Here is a 21,922-nt window from a genome sequence, read left to right as displayed (position 1 = left end):
TCGGTGTTTCATGTGTCTATATTAAATAAAGTAGTTGGAGACCCGACAGTCATTGTTCCGGTTGAGACTATTGAGGTAAATGAAGAATTGACTTATGAAGATATTCCAGTTTCTATTATTGACCGGCAAGTCCGAAAATTGAGAAACAAAGAAATTTCATCCGTGAAAGTGCTATGGCGAAACCAACAGGTTGAAGAGGCTACTTGGGAGGTCGAGGAAGAAATGAAGAAAAAGTATCCTTATTTGTTTGAATAGCCATGTAATTATAAGTTGTGATCTGTGGATTATGTAATTTTCTAAGAGTTGCTTTCTATGAATTATGTATGATTTACACATTTGATGTTAAGGGTGTTCCGTTCTAGTAATATAATTGCTTGTGAGGCCACAGTTGGTGTTGTTTTGTATTATGTTACGTCGCTGGCATACGTATATGTTGTTAGGATGTGTTTCTGGGGCACTCTGACAGGTGGATAGGCCTAGTTACAAAGGAAACTCTGGCGAAAATTTTGGAAACTTAAGGAGTTAGTCAAATTTGGGGTTGTTGGTGTGTGGTATGAAAAACCTGAGTTGCATAAAATGCTAATAACAGAATTTGACCCTCATTCGAGGACGAATGATCCTAAGCAGGGGAGAATGTAACACCCTGGAAAATTTCAAAGTACTTAAGTGTAAGGCCTGGAAAATTCTACAAAGAAACTAATGTTTCATGGGGACAGACTAGGCTTACGTGTTTGGGGATTGTAGAAATTCTTTGGGTCGAACAATGCACCGGAAAGTAAAGGAAATGTTTTGGCGGAAAAGTGCATTTCTGCTATCCATTATGCGACCGCAGAATCACTCTGCGGACCGCATAATGGCCGCAGAGTGAGGCAGTTAATTGGGTCAGTTGGAAGCAACTATGCGGTCGACTATGTGACCGCATAACTGTTATGCGGTGCATTATGCGACCGCATAATAGTTATGCGGACCGCATAGTGACCGCATACACAGACAGTTCTTTTGGCTATTTTGTAACTAACTATGCGACCGATATGCGGTCCGCATATCGGTTATGCGATCGCACACCTTGCTCCGGAGCTCCATTTTTGGGTTTTTAAAACCCGACCCTATTTCGTTAAATACACTCTTTGGGTCATTTTTGAGCTATTATCTAATATTTTAGAGTGAGAGAGGGTGCCCTAGAGTGAGAAGGTGTTCTCCAATATTTGTCCTTCAATTCTTGCCCAAGTTTTGGAAGATTAAGAAGGGAAACCCACTAGGTCTTCATCCTAGAGGTAAGGTTCTACACCCTAACCCTCAATTTCGAATTTTGTGTAGAAATAGATAATAAGCAAGATAATTTCTGGGCAAGAGGATTGGTTATTTTACATGTATGTGTTATCAAAGGATGTAAGAAGATTTTTGAGCTAAAAATGATAAAGATTGGGTTGTGGGATGGTGGAATCCTCCATAAAAAGGGCCTTGAAACCTTAATGCACACCTAGTGTTGATAAAATGCTCAAATGAGGTAGAACCATAATCATCTTCCTAATTGTGGTTCAATTTGTTATATTTCTAAAATAGATTGAAGTTGCTAAGAATTCTGGAACGTTTTAGAGTTTAAGGAAGCTCAATTGAGGTATGTTGGCTAAACTCTTCTTTAAGAATTGGAATTCTCATTATCCTTGTAAGTTCCGAGATGTTGATTATAAATCGAGTATTCCGATAAGTTTTGTGATGAAGATATATGTTCAATTTGTATTTCAAATGCTCTTATCATATTGCATTATAAATTGAGGATCCACATGTTATAATTTCTAGTCGTGATTTATGTGAAAGTTATTATGCCAAGTTGTGTAGAGATTGCGATTGTGAAACACCTCCACCCGCATACATTGGGGTGAGGCGGCATGACCACTTTGTGTAGGGATTATGGTATAGAGATTGTGATTGTGACACACCTCCACCCGCATATATATTGGGGTGAGGCGGCATGGCCGCTTTGTGTAGGGATTATGGTATTGTGGGACTGCACCTCCACCCGCTTACATTGGGGTGAGGCGGTACGACCGCTTTGTGTATAGTTTTGGTATTGTTGTGGCACCACCACCCGCATACATTGGGGTGAGGCAGCATAGCCTCTTTGTGTTGGTATTGGTATCGTTGATGCATTTCCACCCGCATACATTGGGGTGAGGTGGCATAGCCGCTTTGTGTAGGTTCTTGGTACTGTGGTTATACATCCACCCGCATACATTGAGGTGAGGCGGCAGGGCCTCTTGATTAGAGTTGTGATACTGTAGGTACACCTCCACATGTATACATCGGGTGAGGCGACGGGGCCGCTTTGTGTGAAGATGGTTATAGAGGATCTCATCTTAAATCCTATAAATGTTATTGATAGCTTTTAATAAGCTTGCTATGGTTGAGACGATTATCTATATTATTCTATTGCCGCACTGATTCATCATAATTATCTTGTATTTCTAAATTCTTAAATTGGTGTTTAGTTTTCATACCAGTACTATTCGACGGTACTAACGCCCCTTTTGCCGGGGGCGCTGCATCTTTAAATGGATGCAGGTGGTTCCACAGTAGGAGACATTGATCAATGATAGTAGTACATCTTCTTCCCAGCTGACTTGGTGAGCCCCACTTCATCCCGGGGTTATGTATCTTTTGTTCCTTATGTATTATGGTTGAGGTATAGCCGGGGCCTTATTACCGGCATTATCATTGTACACTTCTTTATCTGTAGAGGCTCTGTAGACATAGTGTGGGTTGTGTATTGGTGCTGGGGAAGACAAAATATGTTATGTTGTGGTTATATTACTTGTCCATTGAGACTTTAAAAATGATGAAGCTATTGGAAATGAATTGGTATTATAGACGTGAACACCATTTTGTCTAATTAATGAAAATATGTATTATCTCCATTTGTGGATGAGTTTGGGTAGAATAAAATCTGACAGGCTTGCTCGTTCGGGTTCACTCGGTTGAGCGCCGGTCGCTCTCCTTCGTTTTGGGGCGTGACATAACCAATTATTACTTAAATCACTTTCCGTTGCGGCGTGCAACCCGATCCCACAATATATTCATATTCAATTCCATTGTTGCGTGCAACCCAATCCCACAATATATTCATTTTTATTTAATTCCGTTGTGGCGTGCAACCCGATCCTCAATATATCTTTTCAATCAATTTTGCTGCGGCATGTAACCCGCTCATCTAATATATTCACTTTCAATCAATTCTGTTGCGGCGTGCAACCCGCTATTCCAATGTATTCACTTTCATTTTCGTTACGGCGTGCAACCCGCTCCTCAATAATATAATTTATCAATTCTTATAAAAGAAATTATTCCAATAAATGCAATAATTAATATGAAATTGTAAGACAACAACCATATGATAATTATGATTTATTTTGAAACAAGTGATGACAAGTAGCAATTAATTGTGAAAATTAAGGAGGAAATAAGCAATTTAATATTTAGTATGCTAAATGTCAAGTAACAATTAAGTCACATAAATCAAATAAGCATGTAACAAATATAGCATGGATTCAAGGCATAATATTGAGCAAGGAATATGAGAGAAATAATTAATGTAATAATTAATTCATGATTTAAAATAATTTATGATTTCCAAATAAATGTGCAAACAATCAATTTGACGACGTATAGGCACTCGTCACCTTGCCTATACGTCATTACATATGAAATTCACGTAACAATTAATTCAAGATTCTATTCCCTCAAGTCAATGTTAACCACGACACTTACCTCGCTTCGCAACCAAATTCAAGATTCCAATAAACCTTTGCCTCGCGAATTGATGTCTGAAAGCTTCAAATCTAGTCACAAACAATTCAATATTCTCAACACGAATCGTAGTAATTAATTCCATATAAAATTATTAATTTTCTGGATTAAAATCCGAAATTCATTTAATAAACTGACAGTGGGACCCACGTCTCGAATCTCGAAAAAACTCACGAAATCCGAACACCCATTCCGATACGAGTTCAACCATACAATTATCGAACTCCAACATCAGATTGGCTTTCAAACCTTAAATTTTCGTTTTTGGAAAATTTTATAAAAATCTAATTTTTCTTCCATAAATTCACGGTTTCATGATGTAAATGAGTATGAAATCATGAAATATAACTAATTTCGAATAAAGAATACTTACCCAACTCAAACTCGTAAAAAATGCCTCTGAAATCGCCCAAAATCGAGGTCTAAAACTCTAAAAATGAACAAAAATGTCGGACTCCAGACATATATATTTTGTCCAGGAAAGTCGCATCTGTGAGATACGACTTGTCTCAAAACTTTCAAGCCAAAAATTACTGTACCAGCCTTTATTCAATCGATCATAACTTTCTGTATAAATGTCTAAATGATAAATAGTTTATCTTTCTAGAAACTAGAATCAAAGGTCTACAACTTTCATGTTCTGATAATTTTCATATTCCTTATAGATTGCGTGATATAAGCTTCCAAAATCAGCCCTGTGTATCAGAAATTTCTGGCGATACACACTGCCAGGCAAACAAAAACTGCATTACCAGCCTTCAGTCAATCAATTGTAACTTTCTGTCCAAATGATGAATGGTTTATCTTTCTAGAAACTAGAATAAAAGGGCTACAACTTTCATGTTTTGATAATTTCCTTATAGATTGCAAGATATAAGCTTCCAAAGTCAGCTTTGCGCATCAAATATTTTGCACACTACTGTCAAAAACCAGTAGTTAACAATGACCTAAAAATGGTCTGAAACCACTCCGAAACTCACCCGAGCTCCCTTGCGACCCCTTCCTAACACACCAACAAGTCTCAAAAAATATTATGGACCTACTAAAGGTCTCAAATCATACATAACAACGGTGAAACTACAAATCGCGCGTCGATTCGGACTTATGAGTTTATGAAATTTTTAATTCTATAACTCGTGCCGAAACATGCCAAATCAATTCGGAATGAACTAAAACTTTGCATGCAAGTCATAAATGACATAATGGAGTTGTTCCAATTTTCATAATCGAATTTCGACCCCGATATCAATAAAGTCAACTCCCGGTCAAACTTTTCAAAAATCTTCTATTTTCCAACTTTCGCCAAAATGCGCCGAATTGTCCTACGGACTTCCAAATCCAAATTTCTAGTTTCTGTTAAATGCCGATAATTTGAGTTAGGGACCTTCAAATTCGATTTCGGGTATACGCCCAAGTCCCAAATCACGATACGGACCTACCGGAACTGTTAAAATACTAATCCGGGTCCGTTGGCTGAAAATGTTGATCGAAGTCAATTAGTTGAGTTTTAAAGCTCAATTTCACATTTTAATTAATTTTTTAGATAAAAACTTTCCGAAAAAATTTACGGACTATGCACGCAAGTCAAGGAATACTGAATAGTGCTTTTCGAGGTCTCAGAATATAGAAATAAATATTTAAAATTAAATATGATATATTGGGTCATCACAATTAAGTTGGAAGAAAATGAGAATGAAGAGGTCGTCATATGCACAAACCCAATTTTCAATGACCATCATTCTTCAATTTCTTTTGATCATTATGAATTTGTAGACTTTGTTATTGGAGACTTTCAGGAAAATGCAGGGAATGGTCCTCGTGAAAAATGCAAAATGGAGTTAAGGATCACCATGCACAGTTATTTGCCCGCTCGAGACAAGGCCAAGAAAGAGGAGAATGTCAGAAAAAAGAATATATATTTTTTGATATTCTTAGAGTGTATCCGGATAATAATTTGGAGGTCCGTAGATGATTTCAGCTTGAATTGGCGAAAGTTGAAAAAATAAAAGTTTGGAGAGTTGAGAGGTTTAACCGAGAGTTGACTTTGTGGTTACCGAGAGGATTCAGTTATACCATTTATGACTTATGTGAAAAATTTGAGTTTAATTGGAGTAGGTTTGGTGTATTTCGGCATTGGTTTTAGAACTTGGAAGTTCAATAGTTCATTAGGCTTGAATTATGGTGCGATTCATATTTTCAATGTTGTTTGATGTGATTTGAGGGTTTGACTATGTTCTTATGATATTTTAGGATGTGTTGGTATGTTTGGATGGGGTCCCGGGGGCCTCAAGTGAGTTTCAGGTTATTTACGGATTAAGTTTGGCCTTGTTGAGCTACAGGTTTTTTTGGTGTTTAGTTTCCTTATACGCATTCGCGAGAGAGGTCTCGCATTCGCGAAGAGTATCTGCGAGGTAGGGCAAGTTTGTTCTTCGCGTTCGCGAAGAAGGAGTCACATTCGCGAAGGTATGGGGAAGTTGAGCACCGCGATTGCGAGAAGGTACTCGCATTCGCGGAGGAGGATGAGGCCGGCTTGGGCATCAGGCCTTAAGTCTTCGCGTTCACAGTCAGAGGGATGCGTTCACGTAGGCGGAGTTCCATGAAGCATCACGTTCGCGAGGGAGACTTTGCGTTCATATAAGAGGATTTTTGGATGGCTGAGTTTTGTGCTTCGGGAACGCGAGGCAGTTTCCGCATTCGCGAAGAAGGGCATCTGGGCAGCAGTTATTTATCTCAAAATCGAGGGTTTTAACTAGAGGTGTTTAACGGGTGGGCTGGGACAGACTGTACATAAAAAAAATCATCTCGTTCGTTTAACGTTCCGGGCTGAATCAGCGGGTTGTACTTTTCTGAGTTTTTTTTGTTCGTCCGGGTTCGGGCTTAGCGGGCTGGACCGGGCCGCGCTATTTTTTTTTTTAAAGTAAATTTTATTTTTCTTATTCAATGTTATTGATACTTAAGTGTTTGCAAACTTTTAAGGCTTAGAATTAAACTTTGTAGTTTAAAGTTTTAAATTTGAAATTTAAATTTTAAAATTTTAAAATTAAAATTTGAAAGTAAGTGGCTACAAAAAATTCTTTAATAAGACCAATAAGCAATATGTAAGGATCAAGCTCTGAAGGCTTTCATTTGATATTTTTATTGAATAATATATAATACTTTAAATTAAGTTGTAAGTTCTTTTTTGATTTTTTTAATTTTTGAACTTGCAAATTAAAAGTTTACAACAATTATAAAAAATAAGAAATAGTACATCACATGCTTTGCATCATTTTTGTAAGTTCATCCTCGTCAACATGAGGTTTTTTGAATTTGACCGTTGGTAACGGTCCAGAAAATTAAAAAAAATAAATTGTAGACGGATACCGGGTTGAACCGGCCTGTAGCCCGTTATAAACCCGTTAACGGGTTAGCGGGCTTAGCGGGTTCCGGTGCATCGGTATAAAAAACTGTTCGTTTGAAACCCGCTCCTCACCCAACCCGTCACAGCCCGCCCCCAATGCTACAGTACTGGGCTGATCCGGGCTAAACTGAGTTGTAAACGGGTCTGCCCTGCCCGATTAATAGGTATAGTTTGAACCCATTTTTTATATTTTGAGCTAGGGACCTCGGATTTGGGCGATTCTTAGAGGAATTTCAAGGAGTTAATTGGGGTAAGTGATTCTAACTTGGATTTGGTTGTTATACATGAACCTATCATTTTTTTACCATTTAATTAGTGTTTTGGGTTGGAAAAATTGGAAAAAATTGTAGAAACTTCATAGGTTTTAATTTGAGGATTTGAAGGTCAAGTTATGATTGGAATTGATTAATTTTGGTATGGTTGGACTCGTGGTTGAATGGGTGTTCAAATTTTGTTAATTTATTTTTCAGATTCTCATACGTGGGCCCGGGTGTTGACTTTTTGAGTTGATTTTTTTTAATACTTTTGTTAAAGAACTTAGATTTATCGTATGGAATTGATTCCTATAGCTTGTGTTGATTGTATCGAGTTGTTTGTGGCTAGATTCGAGTCGTTCGGAGGCCAATTCGCGAGGCAAGGGCTTGTTGGAGTAGAGATTTGCACGGTTTGAAGTAAGTAACACTTCTAAACTTGGTTCTGAGGGTATGAATCCCTGAATTAGTGTTATGTGGTTGGTGTTGAGGTGACACACATGCTAGGTGACAGGCGTGCGGGCGTGCGCCGTAGTAATTATGACTCGGTCGATTCCATGGAACTGTGTAGTCATCTAATCTTGTAATTGTTCATGAACTCTCCATGTGTTAGAGGAATTGAGCTCTGATTCATGTTAGAAATCATGTTTAGGCTATATGATGGTACTGTTGGGACCCACAAAGGTTGTTTTGTAGTTGAATTTCTTGCCTAATTTGCAATTATGTACTCAGTCACATCTATCATTTGTGAGCCCGAGAGTCTAGAGAGATTGATGACTGAGTGAGGCCGAGAGCCTGATTGTGAGTGATAATTATGGGATCGGGTTGCACGTCACATCATGCTTTATTGATTCATACCACGATTGACTTATATTAGTACTTGTGTAGGGTCCGCCCTTCTGGAGTCTGACATACCAGCAGTGAGCGTAGGTACCTACTGAGTCCGAGTGCCGAGCGCGAGAGCCGAGTGATTAGGAGGACGAGTGACTGGGAGGACCAAGTGAATTAATTACTCCGAGAGTATGTATATGACTTTATCACTGTGTTGCATTATAATTGGCATGCATAATTTACATGTAGATATAGTGATGTATCATTCCTCATATCAGTCACACTTGGCATATTTTATCCGTGTTGAACTTAAACTGTTAAACTTGAAAGCATGTCTACATTTCTGTACTGTTTAAATCTGTATTTGGACTGTACCTGTTTGAGCTCGTCACTGCTTTCAACCCAAAGTTAGTCTTGTTACTTATTAAGTACACTGGGTCGGTTGTACTCATACTACATTCTGCACTTCATGCGCAGATCCAGGTACTTCCAGGTACGGCGATTACTAGCTTTGGAACTTTATCTGTTGGAGACTATCGAGGTAGCTACCTTGGCGTTTGCAGACATTGACTCTCCTTCATTTTAGTTATTTGTATTATTCTATCTTCCTAAACAGTGTTTAGCTGTCACATTATGTTGTCATTTAGATGCTCATGTACTCGGTGATACTCGAATGTTAGGGAATTTTGTATTGAGTCGCGATATTTTCTTATCAGTCAATTATGAGATTTTTACTATTAAGCTTATTTCAGTATATTTTAACTTAATGATGCGTGGTTATTTGTGAGTTGTGGGCTTGTATAGTATTGCGATAGGCGCCATCATAACATATGAGATTTTGGGTCGTGACAAGTTGGTAGAGCCTAGGTTACATAGGTCTCACGAGTCATGAGCAGGTTTAGTAGAGTCTTGCGCATCGGTACAGAGACGTCTATACTTATCTTCGAGAGGCTGCCAAATCATTAGGAAAACTTCACTTTCTTGTATTCTTGTCGTGCAAATTTGTTGATTCTGAAAACTAAACTTCTGTTATTCTATTCTCTCACATATGGTGAGGACACATGCGACAGCATCGAGCGGACGGTCACCAGGTCCACCAGCTAAGGCCACGAGAGGCCGGGGTCATGGTAGAGGCTAAGATGCAACTCGTACAGCAGCTAGAGCAGCACCTGTAGACCAACCGATTGCTCCATCTCAGGCACCAGCTGTGCCCATTTTGATTCCAGGCCTTCAAGAGGCTCTGGCCCAGATATTAACTGTTTGCACTAGCCTTGTTCAAGCGGTTTCAGTTTCGCTCGCATTGCAGTTGCTTAGGCCCAGGTGGGTCCCACTATGAGTGACGGAGCAGAAGAGACTAGAGAGGTTTGGGAGGCTCAAGCCTCCATCATTCAGTGGGGCTGAGTTAGAGGATGCTGAGGTCTTCTTGGATAGGTGCCAGCGGATTCTTCGCACAACGGGTATTCTGGAGCTTAGTGAAGTCTCATTTACTACTTTTTAGTTGTCAGGGGCAGCCTTCAGATGGTTGAAGGCCTATGAACGGAGCAAGCCAGCCGATGCTGCACCACTTACATGGCACGAGTTCTTCATTCTCTTCTTGGAGAAGTTTGTACCACCAACCCGCAGGGAGGAGTTGCGTAGGCAGTTTGAACAGCTAAGCTAGGAGGGTATGTTCGTGACCCAGTACTAGATGAGATTTTCATAGTTGGCTTGTCACGAGGTCTGGTTGGTTCCCACAGAGAGGGATAGGATTAGGAGGTTCATTGATGGCCTCACCTATGGACTGCGCTTTGTTATGACTCCGGAAATTGTATCAGGTGCTAGGTTTGACGAGGTGGTTGATATTGTTAGGCGTCTAGACCAGGTCCATAGTCAGGAGCATGAGGAGAGGGAGGCCAAGAGGCCTCATGGTTTGGTTGGTTTCAGCGGTGTTTCTTCTGGATTGCAGTCCTACCACAACAGGGTCATCCTTATAGGCCCGCTCAGATGGCTTGTCCGGTTCATTATGGTACCTCAGCTAGCCATGGTTCTTACAATGCTCGTCTGTGTCAGTCATCTCTTAGTACCCTCCCATCTTAGAGTTTGCCTCGTGCTCCATCTGTTTAGGGTTCATCTGTGCTAGGTTTTTCTAGCAGTTATTCTAGTTCTCGAGGTCCTATTCAGTCCTCACCACCATCGGGGAGTTGCTTCGAGTGCGAGGAGTTTTGTCATATGCGGGGGCAGTGTCCTCGTCGCTTGGGAGGTCCAATTCAGCAGAGGGGTCAGGCTACAACTTCCACACCAGTTACATCAGCACCCGCCCAGCCAGCTCTGGGTAGGGCTCAGGAAGCTTGTGGTCACCCTAGAGGGGGAGGTTGATTAGGTGGCGGTCAAGCTCGATTCTATGCTATTCCTGCCAGGCCAAAGGCCATTGCTTCAAACGTTGTGATCACATGTATTGTTTCAGTGTGCCACAGAGATGCTTCCACATTATTTGACACTGGTTCTACTTCTTCATATGTACCATCCTTGTTTACTCGTTATATATATATGCCCCGTGAGTCCTTAGTTTCGCATGTTCATGTATCTATGTCGGTGGGCGATACTATTGTTGCAGACTGTGTATATCGGTCGTGTGTGGTGACCATTAGAGGTTTAGAGACTAGAGTCGATCTATTATTGCTTAGTATTGTTGATTTCGATGTGATTTTGGGTATGGATTGGTTGTCCCCATGTTATGCTATTCTGGATTGTCACGCTAAGACGGTGACTTTGGCAATGTCGGGGTTGCCGAGGATCGACTTGAGAGGTTCTCTATATTATGTTCCCAGCAGGATGATTTCATATCTGAAGGCCCAACGGATGGTTGGGAAGGGGTTGCTTGTCATATTTGGCTTTTGTGAGGGATGTTGGTGCTGATACCCTTACTATTCATACTGTTCCGGTTGTGCGAGACTTTCCGAATGTGTTTCCTGTAGACCTGCGGGGATTGCCACCCGACAGGGATATTGATTTTGGTATTGACTTAGTGTTGGTCACTCAACCTATTTCTATTCCTCCATATCGTATGGCACCAGCAGACTTGAAGGAATTGAAAGAGCAGCTTCATGAGCTTCTTGATAAGGGTTCATTAGGCCTAGTGTGTCGCCTTGAGGTGCACCGGTTCTGTTTGTGAAGAAGAAGGATGGTACTATGCGGATGTGCATCGACTATAGGCAATTGAATAAAGTTATAGTTAATAACAAGTATCCTTTGCCGTGCATTGATGATTTATTTGACCAGCTTCAGGGAGAGAGAGTGTTCTCCAAGATTGATTTGAGGTCTAAGTATTACCAGTTGAAGATTTAGGACTCAGATATTCTGAAGACGACATTCAGGACCTGCTATGGTCACTATGAGTTCCTTGTGATGTCTTTTGGGCAGACAAATGCCCCAATAGCATTCATGCATCTGATGAACAGTGTATTTCAGCTATATTTTTATTAGTTTGTCATAGTATTTATTGATGATATCCTGGTGTACTCACGTAGCTAGAAGGAGCATGTGCAGCATTTGAGGATTGTACTACAGAGGTTGAGGGAAAAGAAGCTTTATGTCAAGTTCTCTAAGTGTGAGTTTTGGCTCAGTTCGGTGGCATTCTTTGGGCATGTGGTATCCAGTGACGAGATTAAGGTGGATCCAAAGAAGATAGAGGCGGTTCAGAGTTGTCCCAGATCGTCTTCAACTACTGAGATTCAGAGTTTTCTCGGCTTGGCCAGATATTATCGTCGCTTCGTGGAGAGTTTCTTGTCCATTGCAGCGCCTTTGACTAGGTTGACCCATAAGGGTGCTCCATTCAGGTGGTCAGATAAGTGTGAGGAGAGCTTTCAGAAGCTCAAGACTGCCTTGACCACAGCTCCAGCTCTAGGTTTTCCTTCAGCATCGGGTTCGTTTATAGTGTATTGTGAAGCTTCTCGGATTGGTATTTGGTGTGTCTTGATGCAGGAGGGTAGAGTGATTTCTTATGTTTCACGCCAGTTGAAGCCTCATGAGAAAAACTACCATGTTCATGATTTGGAGTTGGCAACAATCGTTCACGCATTGAAGATTTGGAGGCATTATCTCTACAATATATCTTGTGAGGTATATACGTTTCATCGGAGTCTCGAGCACTTGTTCAAGCAAAAGGAACAAAATTTGAGGCAGTAGAGATGGTTGGAGCTACTAAAGAACTATGATATTACCATTCTGTATCATCCTGAGAAGGCCAATGTGTTGGCGGATGCCTTGAGTAGGAAGGCAGTGAGTATGTGTAGCCTTGCATTTATTATGATAGGTGAGAGACCGCTTGCATCAGATGTTCAGGCCTTGGCCAAATAGTTTGTGAGGTTAGATATTTCGGAGCCTAGTCGGGTTCTAGCTTGTGTGGTTTCTCGGTCTTTCTTATATGATCGCATCAGAGAGCGTCAATATGATGACCCCCATTTGCTTGTCCTTAAGGATACGGTTCAACACGGTGATGCCAAGGAAGTTTCTATCGGGGAAGATAGAGTGTTGCGGATGTAGGATCGGATTTGTGTCTCCAATGTAGATGGGTTACGTGAGTTGATTCTTGAGGAGGCCCACAGTTCGCGGTATTCCATTCATCCGGGTGCCGCAAATATGTATCATGACTTGAGGCAGCACTATTGGTGGATGAGGATGAAGAAAGACATAGTGGAGTTTGTAGCTCGGTGCTTGAATATCAGCATGTGAAGTACGAGCATTAGAGGCCGGGCAGTTTTCTTCAGAGGATTGAGATTCCGGAGTGGAAATGGGAGCGTATCACCATGGACTTTATAGTTGGGCTCCCATGGACTTTGAAGAAGTTTGATGTTATTTGGGTGATTGTGGATCGGTTAAACAAGTTCGCGCATTTCATTCCAGTTGGGACTACCTATTCTTCAAAGTAGTTGGCTGAGATTTATATCCGTGAGATTGTTCACCTTCACGGTGTGTCGATGTCTATCATTTCAGATCGGGGCACGCAGTTTACATTACAGTTTTGGAGAGCAGTGCAGCGAGAGTTGGGCACACAGGTTGAGTTGAGTACAACATTCCATCCTCAGACGGACCGACAATCCGAGCGCACTATTCAGATATTGGAGGATATGCTACACGCTTATGTCATAGATTTTGGGGGTTCTTAGGATCAGTTTCTGCCGCTTGCAAACTTTGCCTACAACAACAGCTACCAATCGAGTATTCAGATGGTTCCGTATGAGGCTTTGTATGGGAGAGGGTTTCAGTCTCAAGTTGGTTGGTTTGAGCCGGGTGAGGCTAGGCTATTTGGTACCGACTTGGTCCAGGATGCTTTGGACAAGGTTAAGTTGATTCAGGATCGACTTCGCACGTCACAGTCTAGGCAGAAGAGTTACGCCGATCGGAAGGTTCGTGATGTTTCTTACACGGTGAAAAAGAAGGTATTGCTCAGAGTTTCACCCATGAAGGGTGTTATGAGGTTCGGGAAGAAGGTCAAGTTGAGCCATCGGTATATTGGTCCGTTTGAGGTGCTTGAGAGGATTGAAAAGGTGGCTTACAAGCTTGTATTGACGTCTAGTCTATCAAGTGTTCATCTAATGTTTCATGTTTCCATGCTCCAGAAGTATTTTGGAGATCCATCTCATGTTTTAGACTTCATCATGGTTCAGTTAGATGGTGATTTAACTTATGATGTGGAGCCGGTGGCCATTTTGGACCGGTAGGTTCAGAAGTTGAGGTCAAAGAATATAACATTAGTGAAGGTGTAGTGGATAGGGCAGCCAGTCAAGGAGGCTACTTGGGAGATCGAGCGGGAAATGCAGAGCAGATATCCACACCTATTTAAGACTTTAGGTATGATTCTAGACTCGTTCGAGGATAAACGTTTGTTTAAGAGAGGAAGAATATAACGACCTGGTCGATCGTTTAGAGTACTATAGACCCGGAACCTCCCCCTTCCCCTCCTCTCCCCCCTCCCCCCCCCCCCCCCAATTTATTGCTCATTGTGTGCTCATTTGTTACTATGTGACTTGCCGGGGTGGTTGTGCAGCAATGATTCCACAAAATTACAATTCAACGATAAGAGGGATAACATGAATCAATGATTCCAAATAAGGATAAGTCAACAATGACAAGGGATAACAAAACTTCATTTAGGATTGAGCAATTACGGAAGAGATACAATAAATTCAATTAAGGATAAGCGGATTATGGAAAAGGTAATAATAACTTCAATCAAGGATAAACAATTACGGAAAGGATAGCATGGCAATAAAAGAGGCAACACTTCAATTAAGGCACATAAGAGTTTTAATCGGCAATAAGGGTAAAACATGAAGCAATTAATTCCAAATAAGACACGTAAGGGTGAATTTAGTAAATGGGAAAATTTAACATGACAAAACAACTTCATATTTAATGGACATAAGAACCTAAGAGCCCTAAACGGTCAAATTTTCACAAATAAGCCTGAGTACGTACTCGTCACCTCGCGTACACGGCCTTCACATGATACAATTAGCACAAGTGACTTAAATCCTAAGGGGTAGTTTCCCCACACAAAGTTAGGCAAGATGCTTACCTCAAAGAAACTAGACTGTTACTCTAAAATGACCTTCTCGAGTGAAACAACCTCCGGACGGTTTAAATGTAGCCAAAATAACTTCAAATCATAAAACAAACTCATAGGAAACAATTCCGGATAATGAAGCTTCAGTCTTTAACAAATCTAAAAAGTCAACCCCTGGGTCCGCACCTCGGAACCCGATAAAATTTACAAAACCCGAACATCCATTCCGATACGAGTTCAACCATACCAAAATTATCAATTTCCGACATCAAGTCGTTGTTCAAATCATCATTTTACATTTTGAAAGATTTTTTATGAAGTTTTCCCAAATTTCCAACTTAATTCACTAATTAAATGATGAAAATAGAAATGGATTCATGAAATATAATAATATTCGAGTAGAGGTCACTTAACCCAATGAATTTCTTGAAACATCCACGAAAAATCTCCCAAAGCCGAGGTCAACAACTCAAAATATGTTGAAAATATCAAACCCCTCGACATATATGTGTTTCGCCCAGCGCTCTTCGCATTTGCGCACAAAAATGTCGTACGTGCGGCCTCGCTTTTTGCGAGGAAAGCACCACACATGCGGCCTTCACTTGAGAGCCCAGAGCTCGCACTTGTGATCCAATAATCGCATCTGTGATTGGGCAGAAGCATGACAAACACCGTAGAAGTAGACGACCACCTGGAACACATATCGCGTATCTGCGATCGACCTTCTGTAGATACGAGCTCGCATCTGCGCTCCCCTCTCCGCAGAAGCGACGCAACAAGACCTACACCAACATCGCAGAAGCGACCAAGAATCTAGCAGAAGCGGTCACGCACCTGCGCACCAAAACTCGCAGGTGCGACGGTCCAGAACCAGCAACCCAGAAATCTCCTAAGTCCAATATCCAAACAGTTAATCATCCGAAATCCACCCGAGGCCCACGGGACCTCAACCAAATATACCAATACATCTTATAACAATACACGGATCTACTCAAGGCCTCAAATAACGTCGAAACTACGAATCGCACCTCGAATCGAACTTACGAACTTTCAAATCTTTCAACTTTCAAAATTCGTGCCGAAACATATCAAATCAACCCGGATGACGTCAATTTTTGCATGCAAGTTTCAAATGACATAACGAAGCTAGTCCAACTCTCAGAATCGCAATTCGAGCCCTATATAAACAAAGTCAATCCCGGTCAAACCTCTTAACCTTCCAAAACTTCAACTTTTCAATTTTTGCCAAAATATATCAAATTATCCTACGGACCTCCAAATCCAAATCCCGACGCACGCCTAAGTCCAAAATCACCATACGATGCTGTTGGAATCATCAAAATACCATTTCGGTGTCGTCTACACAAAACTCAAATTCTGGTCAATTCTTACCACTTAAGCTTCAGAAACAAGAATCCTTCTTTCAAATTGACCCCGAATCATCCGAAAACCGAACTCGGCCACACATGCAAGCTATAACATATAATACGAAGCTTCTCGAGACCTAAAGCCACCAAACGGGACGCTAATTCTCAAAATAACAGGTCAGGTCGTTACATCCTCCCCCTCTTAAATAAACGTTCATCCTCGAACGTGTCAATAACCATTCTGAGGTCGTCAAATCACTGAGTGAACTTACCATACATATACTCGCGGGTGATCCCACGTCACCCCAATCCATATAGGCCCGATGACACCATCTCAACTAAAGATTATTCCATCCATTCATACTGATAGGCCTTAGAACTAAATTTCTCACCATCAGTTTACTTTCGAAAGACTCGATTCCTACATCCACACATGGTACCAACCTCAACCAGCTGCAACAACTTATGCCTACACCCACAAGGTACAATTATTGGGGAATCTCACCCTTTTTGGGTGACCTTCACCTATTTATTTATTTAAATGACATTTATTCTTGTTTATTGCTATCTTCCATATTCTTAAATCATTGATCATATCATTATTGTTGTCATTTATTGCTACTCAACAGCACACATGGGATCTTATTACAAAAATATTTGGTCTATCTTTTGGATATTAATATTGGCTAAGATTAACCCTACTTTATTATAAAATCTGATCGTATACACCTAGATCTAAATTTGGGTCATACAACATGGTGTTCAACCAAACATTTTCACACAAAATGAGACTAAGGATGTAACCTTTTTTAAAAAAAAAAATATTCTGAAATAAATGTCTTTTTTTTTCCCCTTGCAGTTATGCTTTTTTAGTTACGAACCTTAAAATGGTATAATCTAAGTTTTTCAAGTTCGTTACTAGTTTAGTTCTTATAATTTATAACAAGACCAAAAATATGATACGAGTAGTTTGATATATAGTCAATACGTTCATTTTCTGTTGGATAGCGCAGAGTTGGAAAGAAAGCAATGAGCAAGATGTTAAAGAATCCTCATCCTTGATTCTACCTATAAGTGAAAATTTAAAACACTTACACTGGCCATCAGTATGCAGAGGACTTATTGAACAAGAATATTCAGCTCTAGGCATAGTTTGGCCAAATTTCTAAAAATCAACTTACTTTAGATAAGTGCTTTTTTAAAAAGTATTTTTGGTGAGAAACAGTTTATATTTGGCTAATTGATTTGAAAAATACTTCTGAGCAGGAATTAGTGTTTGGCCAACCTTTTAAATAGTGCTTCTAAGTGTATTTTTCTCAAAAGTACTTTTCAAAAAAGTATTTTTGGATAGAAACTATTTTTGCTGCTTCTCCAACTACTTCTGTTTCTACTCAAAAATATATTTTTTTATTCTAAAAGTTTGATCAAATACTTTAACTTTTAAAAAAATATTTTTAAAAAATATGTTTTTAACGTTAAAGAAGCTTGGCCAAACAAGCTGTAAGCTATATGGCTATAGCATATAACTAGTAGTATCAGAGGAAGTAGCGGGGGGAACAACACAAGGCATGCCAATTGAGTTATATCACTGCTCTCTTCTTCTTCTTCTTCTTCTTTGAATTTTTTTTTTTTTTTTTTTTTGCTTCATAAGTGAAGCTTCAAAACAAACTAATTTTCAATGAAACAAACTATCTTTTAAAGTTAATTTCTTGTAGCGTTATAAAATCTGAAGATCCAAAATAAGATCCATTGAATTTTAAAGTGAATGACCACTCAACATTTCTAATTACTGATATACGTAAATAAACTCTAAATATGTAAAGAACACCAAAAGACACTTCAATATTGGTGATGGTCTTGAAAATTGTTTTATGTACACAGAAGTTAGGAGTTTAGTTCTATTTAAGCACTGACTGAACAAACACTTTACAAGTAATTAACATGGTTGTTACTGTTGACTCTTAGATTAAAAATCTTAATTAATACTAGACTACGATTCTGGAATGTCGATTTCCTTATGCACTTTATAATTTTTCATTGTTGATATACATATAAAAATAATACAGGTAATTTATTCCGACGAAGGTTCTATATCTATCATTGTATCTGCTACTTGGGGTTCTATATAATAAAAAACTAGAATGCTTATTATTTTTAATCCATACCAAAGTAATGCTCATTTTTCTAAACTAAATTCAACCATATAGTACTCATTATGATATACCGTCGTTATCGTTATCCATAGAATTAATTCTCTACTTTATTCCTAAAACACTCAAAATTTATTGGTCCACAAGAGAAAGTAGGGTAATCGAGCTCGAACCAAAAAAGAAATATTGAAAGTGCATTGAAGATGTAATTAAGTAATTGAAAGTATATTTTTTAATTGTTTAAAATTTTTGATTAAATAATCATACACTTCAACATGATATAAGATCAGAGAAACTCGTGTTATCACATGTTTGATTCATTAAAAATAATAAAATAGACATATGAAACTCGTGTTAAGAATAATTGAATAAATAAAATTATCTCCTTCTTTTTAATGAACTGATTATACACTTATACATAAAATATCCAAGAAAACATAACCTTCTAACGTCATAATAGTTGATAAATGTACAAAACGTCAGTGTCGCCACGTCAGCAAAATAAACAAACGAATGGCATTGGGCTCATGGGATCCATGTCACGCGAAAGGCGTGTGCTATCGTCGACCGACCCATCCAAAGCTTGTGCCGTTGCTCGAACTGCGCAATCCAATCGCGTGCCACCTTTTTATTCCACGTATTCTACTTACGTCCTTGCTCTCCATTTAAACCACTCAAAAGTTTTGACGAAAAATAACAAAATTACAGCGCATAATATTATTACTCGATATAACTTTATAACAACTTAAGTACCAAGAAATTTATAAGCAGAAATGCGGAATAACAACTAATATTTCATTTCACTAGTCTTTTTCTTTTAATCTAAACCAAGAATTAGTAAATATTGGCCTACGCGTGAAAAATACATAGATTTGACTCATGGGAAAATAGGCATGTGAAAATAGTGTCCGCACCTACTATTTGCTTGTTCGTGGCAATTTCTCACTTTTATCAATTTGCTTTGGCGTGTACTTGTAAATACATTAGGACACGACCCTTTAAAAGGGGGAGGTCCCCTTTTTCTTGTTAATGCAACCTCCCAAAAACCAAGCTAATCCCTCTTCATTCGGAAGCACATCAAATCTGACTCCATTTTTACTCAGCCTCCAAAAATCCTTTTCTTCCTTTTTACTCAATCCCACTTCTTTTTATTTCCGGGAAAACAATCTTTTATTGGTTTACAGATTGATCATATAGTTTTCCCGGAAAATTAAAATCTATCTTTCAACCCTCAAATATGGCATCGTTAAAGATTCATCCTAGAACCCATTCATTGATTCATGTAAACAAACCCAATTTAATTTCTGATTTGAACTTGACCACTTGTCTCTCAGTTTCCAAAAGGGTGTATTCTCATCGTGTTTCTGCCTCTCTATCTCTATCAAATCCACCTTCTAATTCTTCTGGCGGAGTTTTCAAAGAAGATCAAAAAAGTTCAGAAGCTGTATTATCTGGAAAGCTTGAAGAATGGATGAAAGAATCAATGGTGGATATTGTAAAGAATTTGAAGCAAGCGCCGTTGTTAGTCCACGTTTACGATGGTGAAGGACAAGTCAAGATCAAGACAGAGAGAGCCGTTGTGGAAGATTGGCCGGTGGTAAAAAGTGAATGGGAAAGTGGAGCAAAAAGATCCCCAGATGGGCTTATTTTTATTGAAGAACTTGGGACTGAAGAAGAATTGAAAAATGGGAAAATTGCAGAGGAATCAGAGGAATCAGGTATAACAAAAGCATGGGGAGTAGTAGTACAAGGGAAAGGGGTAGAATGTTCACCAGCTTGTTATTTGTTGAAGACGAGTAGAGTTGGTGCTGGTTTAGGAATGGGATTGTTTTGCACTCATTTCTGTTTAGCAAGAGTACAGAATTTTAGGGACAGTGCTCTTGGACAGCTTAAAGATTGTTGGTTGTTGCAATAACTGATTGAATTTTTCTCAACGGAAAAAACCATTGTTGTTGTGATTATGACTAAAGGTTGTTAAAATGTAAAGATTTTACTGAAATGAATACTACTAATCGATTGCTGCATTTCACTTCTTCTTAGTTCTCTTTTTTATATATATTATTTTATTAGAGTAATACTACATTTTATTCACGAATTTGGATAATTGTTACCTATTCTATCTTATTATTGTTACTTTAAATATAATATTTATTTATATTTTTATTTAAAATTTATAAAATCATATTATTAAATTCATTTGTCATCCAAAAATGTTAGAAACAATAAATTTGGTGTGGTGACATTTTTTTCTTTATTTTTTTCTCTTATTTTATACTTTTTTATTATTAAATAAGTATATTTTATCTTTTATCCTATTTTTTATATAATAATTTTATTTTGTATCATTTTTTTTAAGTAATATTGCATGTTTATTTTTATATTGTTAGTATATATCATCATGAAACAACAACGGTATACAATACAATCTATCAAAATATTGTATTTATCAAACAACATAATATAATACATAAATAACAACAATTCATATTTGATTTGGTTATTCCATAATTTTACTAGAAGATCGTTAAAGCAGATCTTTTATTGAGTAGTGTACGAAAGGGACTCATTTTAAACGTGTATCCTAAGGTTCTGAGATGGTTCCGTCATCTTTATGAGAAAAGGAAAAGTAATATTTTATGGTCGCTTTTAAAATAATAACCAAATATTTTTTTTTATATATATATCTATGTTATTTGAACTCTGTCATTCTTTCTTTGATAAATCAATCTCTCTCTAACGTCTTTCTCCTGTCGCTCCATCATCCCTATCACCGGACCTCCGGCGAACACCGGACCAGGTAAGACTCCCGGCCACCACACCACCCCTTGTCTTCTTTTCCTCTCTTTCTCCCTCTTCCTCATTACTTCCCTTTCCCCCCTCCCTTTCTTTCTTGTTTTCTTGTCCCCCTTTTGCTTTCCAGATCTGCCCTCCCCCCCCCCCCCTTTATATTTTCCTTTTCTTCTTTTTCCTTCTTTCTCTCCCCTATACCTCGTCTCTTCCACCTCGTCCCCCTATTTTCTGGCGCACTGACTTAACCTGGCGGCGACTGAGATAATTTTCCAGCGAGCCTCGGGCGAAGCGGGCGAGAACTTCCAAAACATAGCTGCTGTGGACAATACCTTTCTCGACACTCGTTGTGACTTCAGGTTCTATTGTTCTTGCTTAGAATTTGTTATTTGTTAATATTGGACTCGTGTGAGTTGGTACCTCCCGTTTCCTAGTTTTCCTTTGTTATTTTAGTTAAATTGTTGTCAGCTTAGTTCGTATTAGTTTATTCACCGTATTAGTGTGCCTGTAGCTGCAACTTGTCTTCTTCTGGTTTGGTCTGTTATATTGTGTGTGATAGTGATTCCCCTTACTCTGCCGTAGATATAGTGGCTGTGGTCTGGGATGGTCGAGTGAGGTCATGTCCTCGGGGGGAGGGGAGGGGGGGAGGGGGTGGGGTAGGGCGGGAGGTAGGGCAGGGGTTAGAGGGTGGGGCGGGAGGCAAGGGAGGTAAAGGGAACAAGAGTGTCTGTAGGTTAAGAATTGGGTCATGGAACGTAGGTACATTGACGGGTAAGTCTATAGAGTTA

General features: G+C 39.2%; 1 protein-coding gene across 1 annotated transcript; it reads left to right on the top strand.

Annotated features, from left to right (window-relative positions):
- Positions 1-19,335: 19,335 nt before the first annotated feature.
- Positions 19,336-20,371, top strand: LOC107798646 (uncharacterized). Its single transcript, XM_016621667.2, has one exon. The coding sequence runs from the start codon at positions 19,585-19,587 to the stop codon at positions 20,260-20,262; it is 678 nt and encodes a 225-aa protein (XP_016477153.1). The 5' UTR covers positions 19,336-19,584; the 3' UTR covers positions 20,263-20,371.
- The last annotated feature ends 1,551 nt before the right edge of the window (positions 20,372-21,922 follow it).

This window comes from Nicotiana tabacum, chromosome 4 (assembly GCF_000715075.1).
Source record: "Nicotiana tabacum cultivar K326 chromosome 4, ASM71507v2, whole genome shotgun sequence".
In the NCBI taxonomy this organism is placed as follows: Eukaryota; Viridiplantae; Streptophyta; class Magnoliopsida; order Solanales; family Solanaceae; genus Nicotiana; species Nicotiana tabacum.
The sequence above is the reverse complement of the archived record's forward strand: the minus strand, read 5'-3'. Positions and strand labels throughout refer to the sequence as shown.

Excerpts from the sequence above, each read along its gene's own strand:
- LOC107798646 (XM_016621667.2), top strand. The coding sequence starts at position 19,585 with ATGGCATCGTTAAAGATTCATCCTAGAACCCATTCATTGATTCATGTA.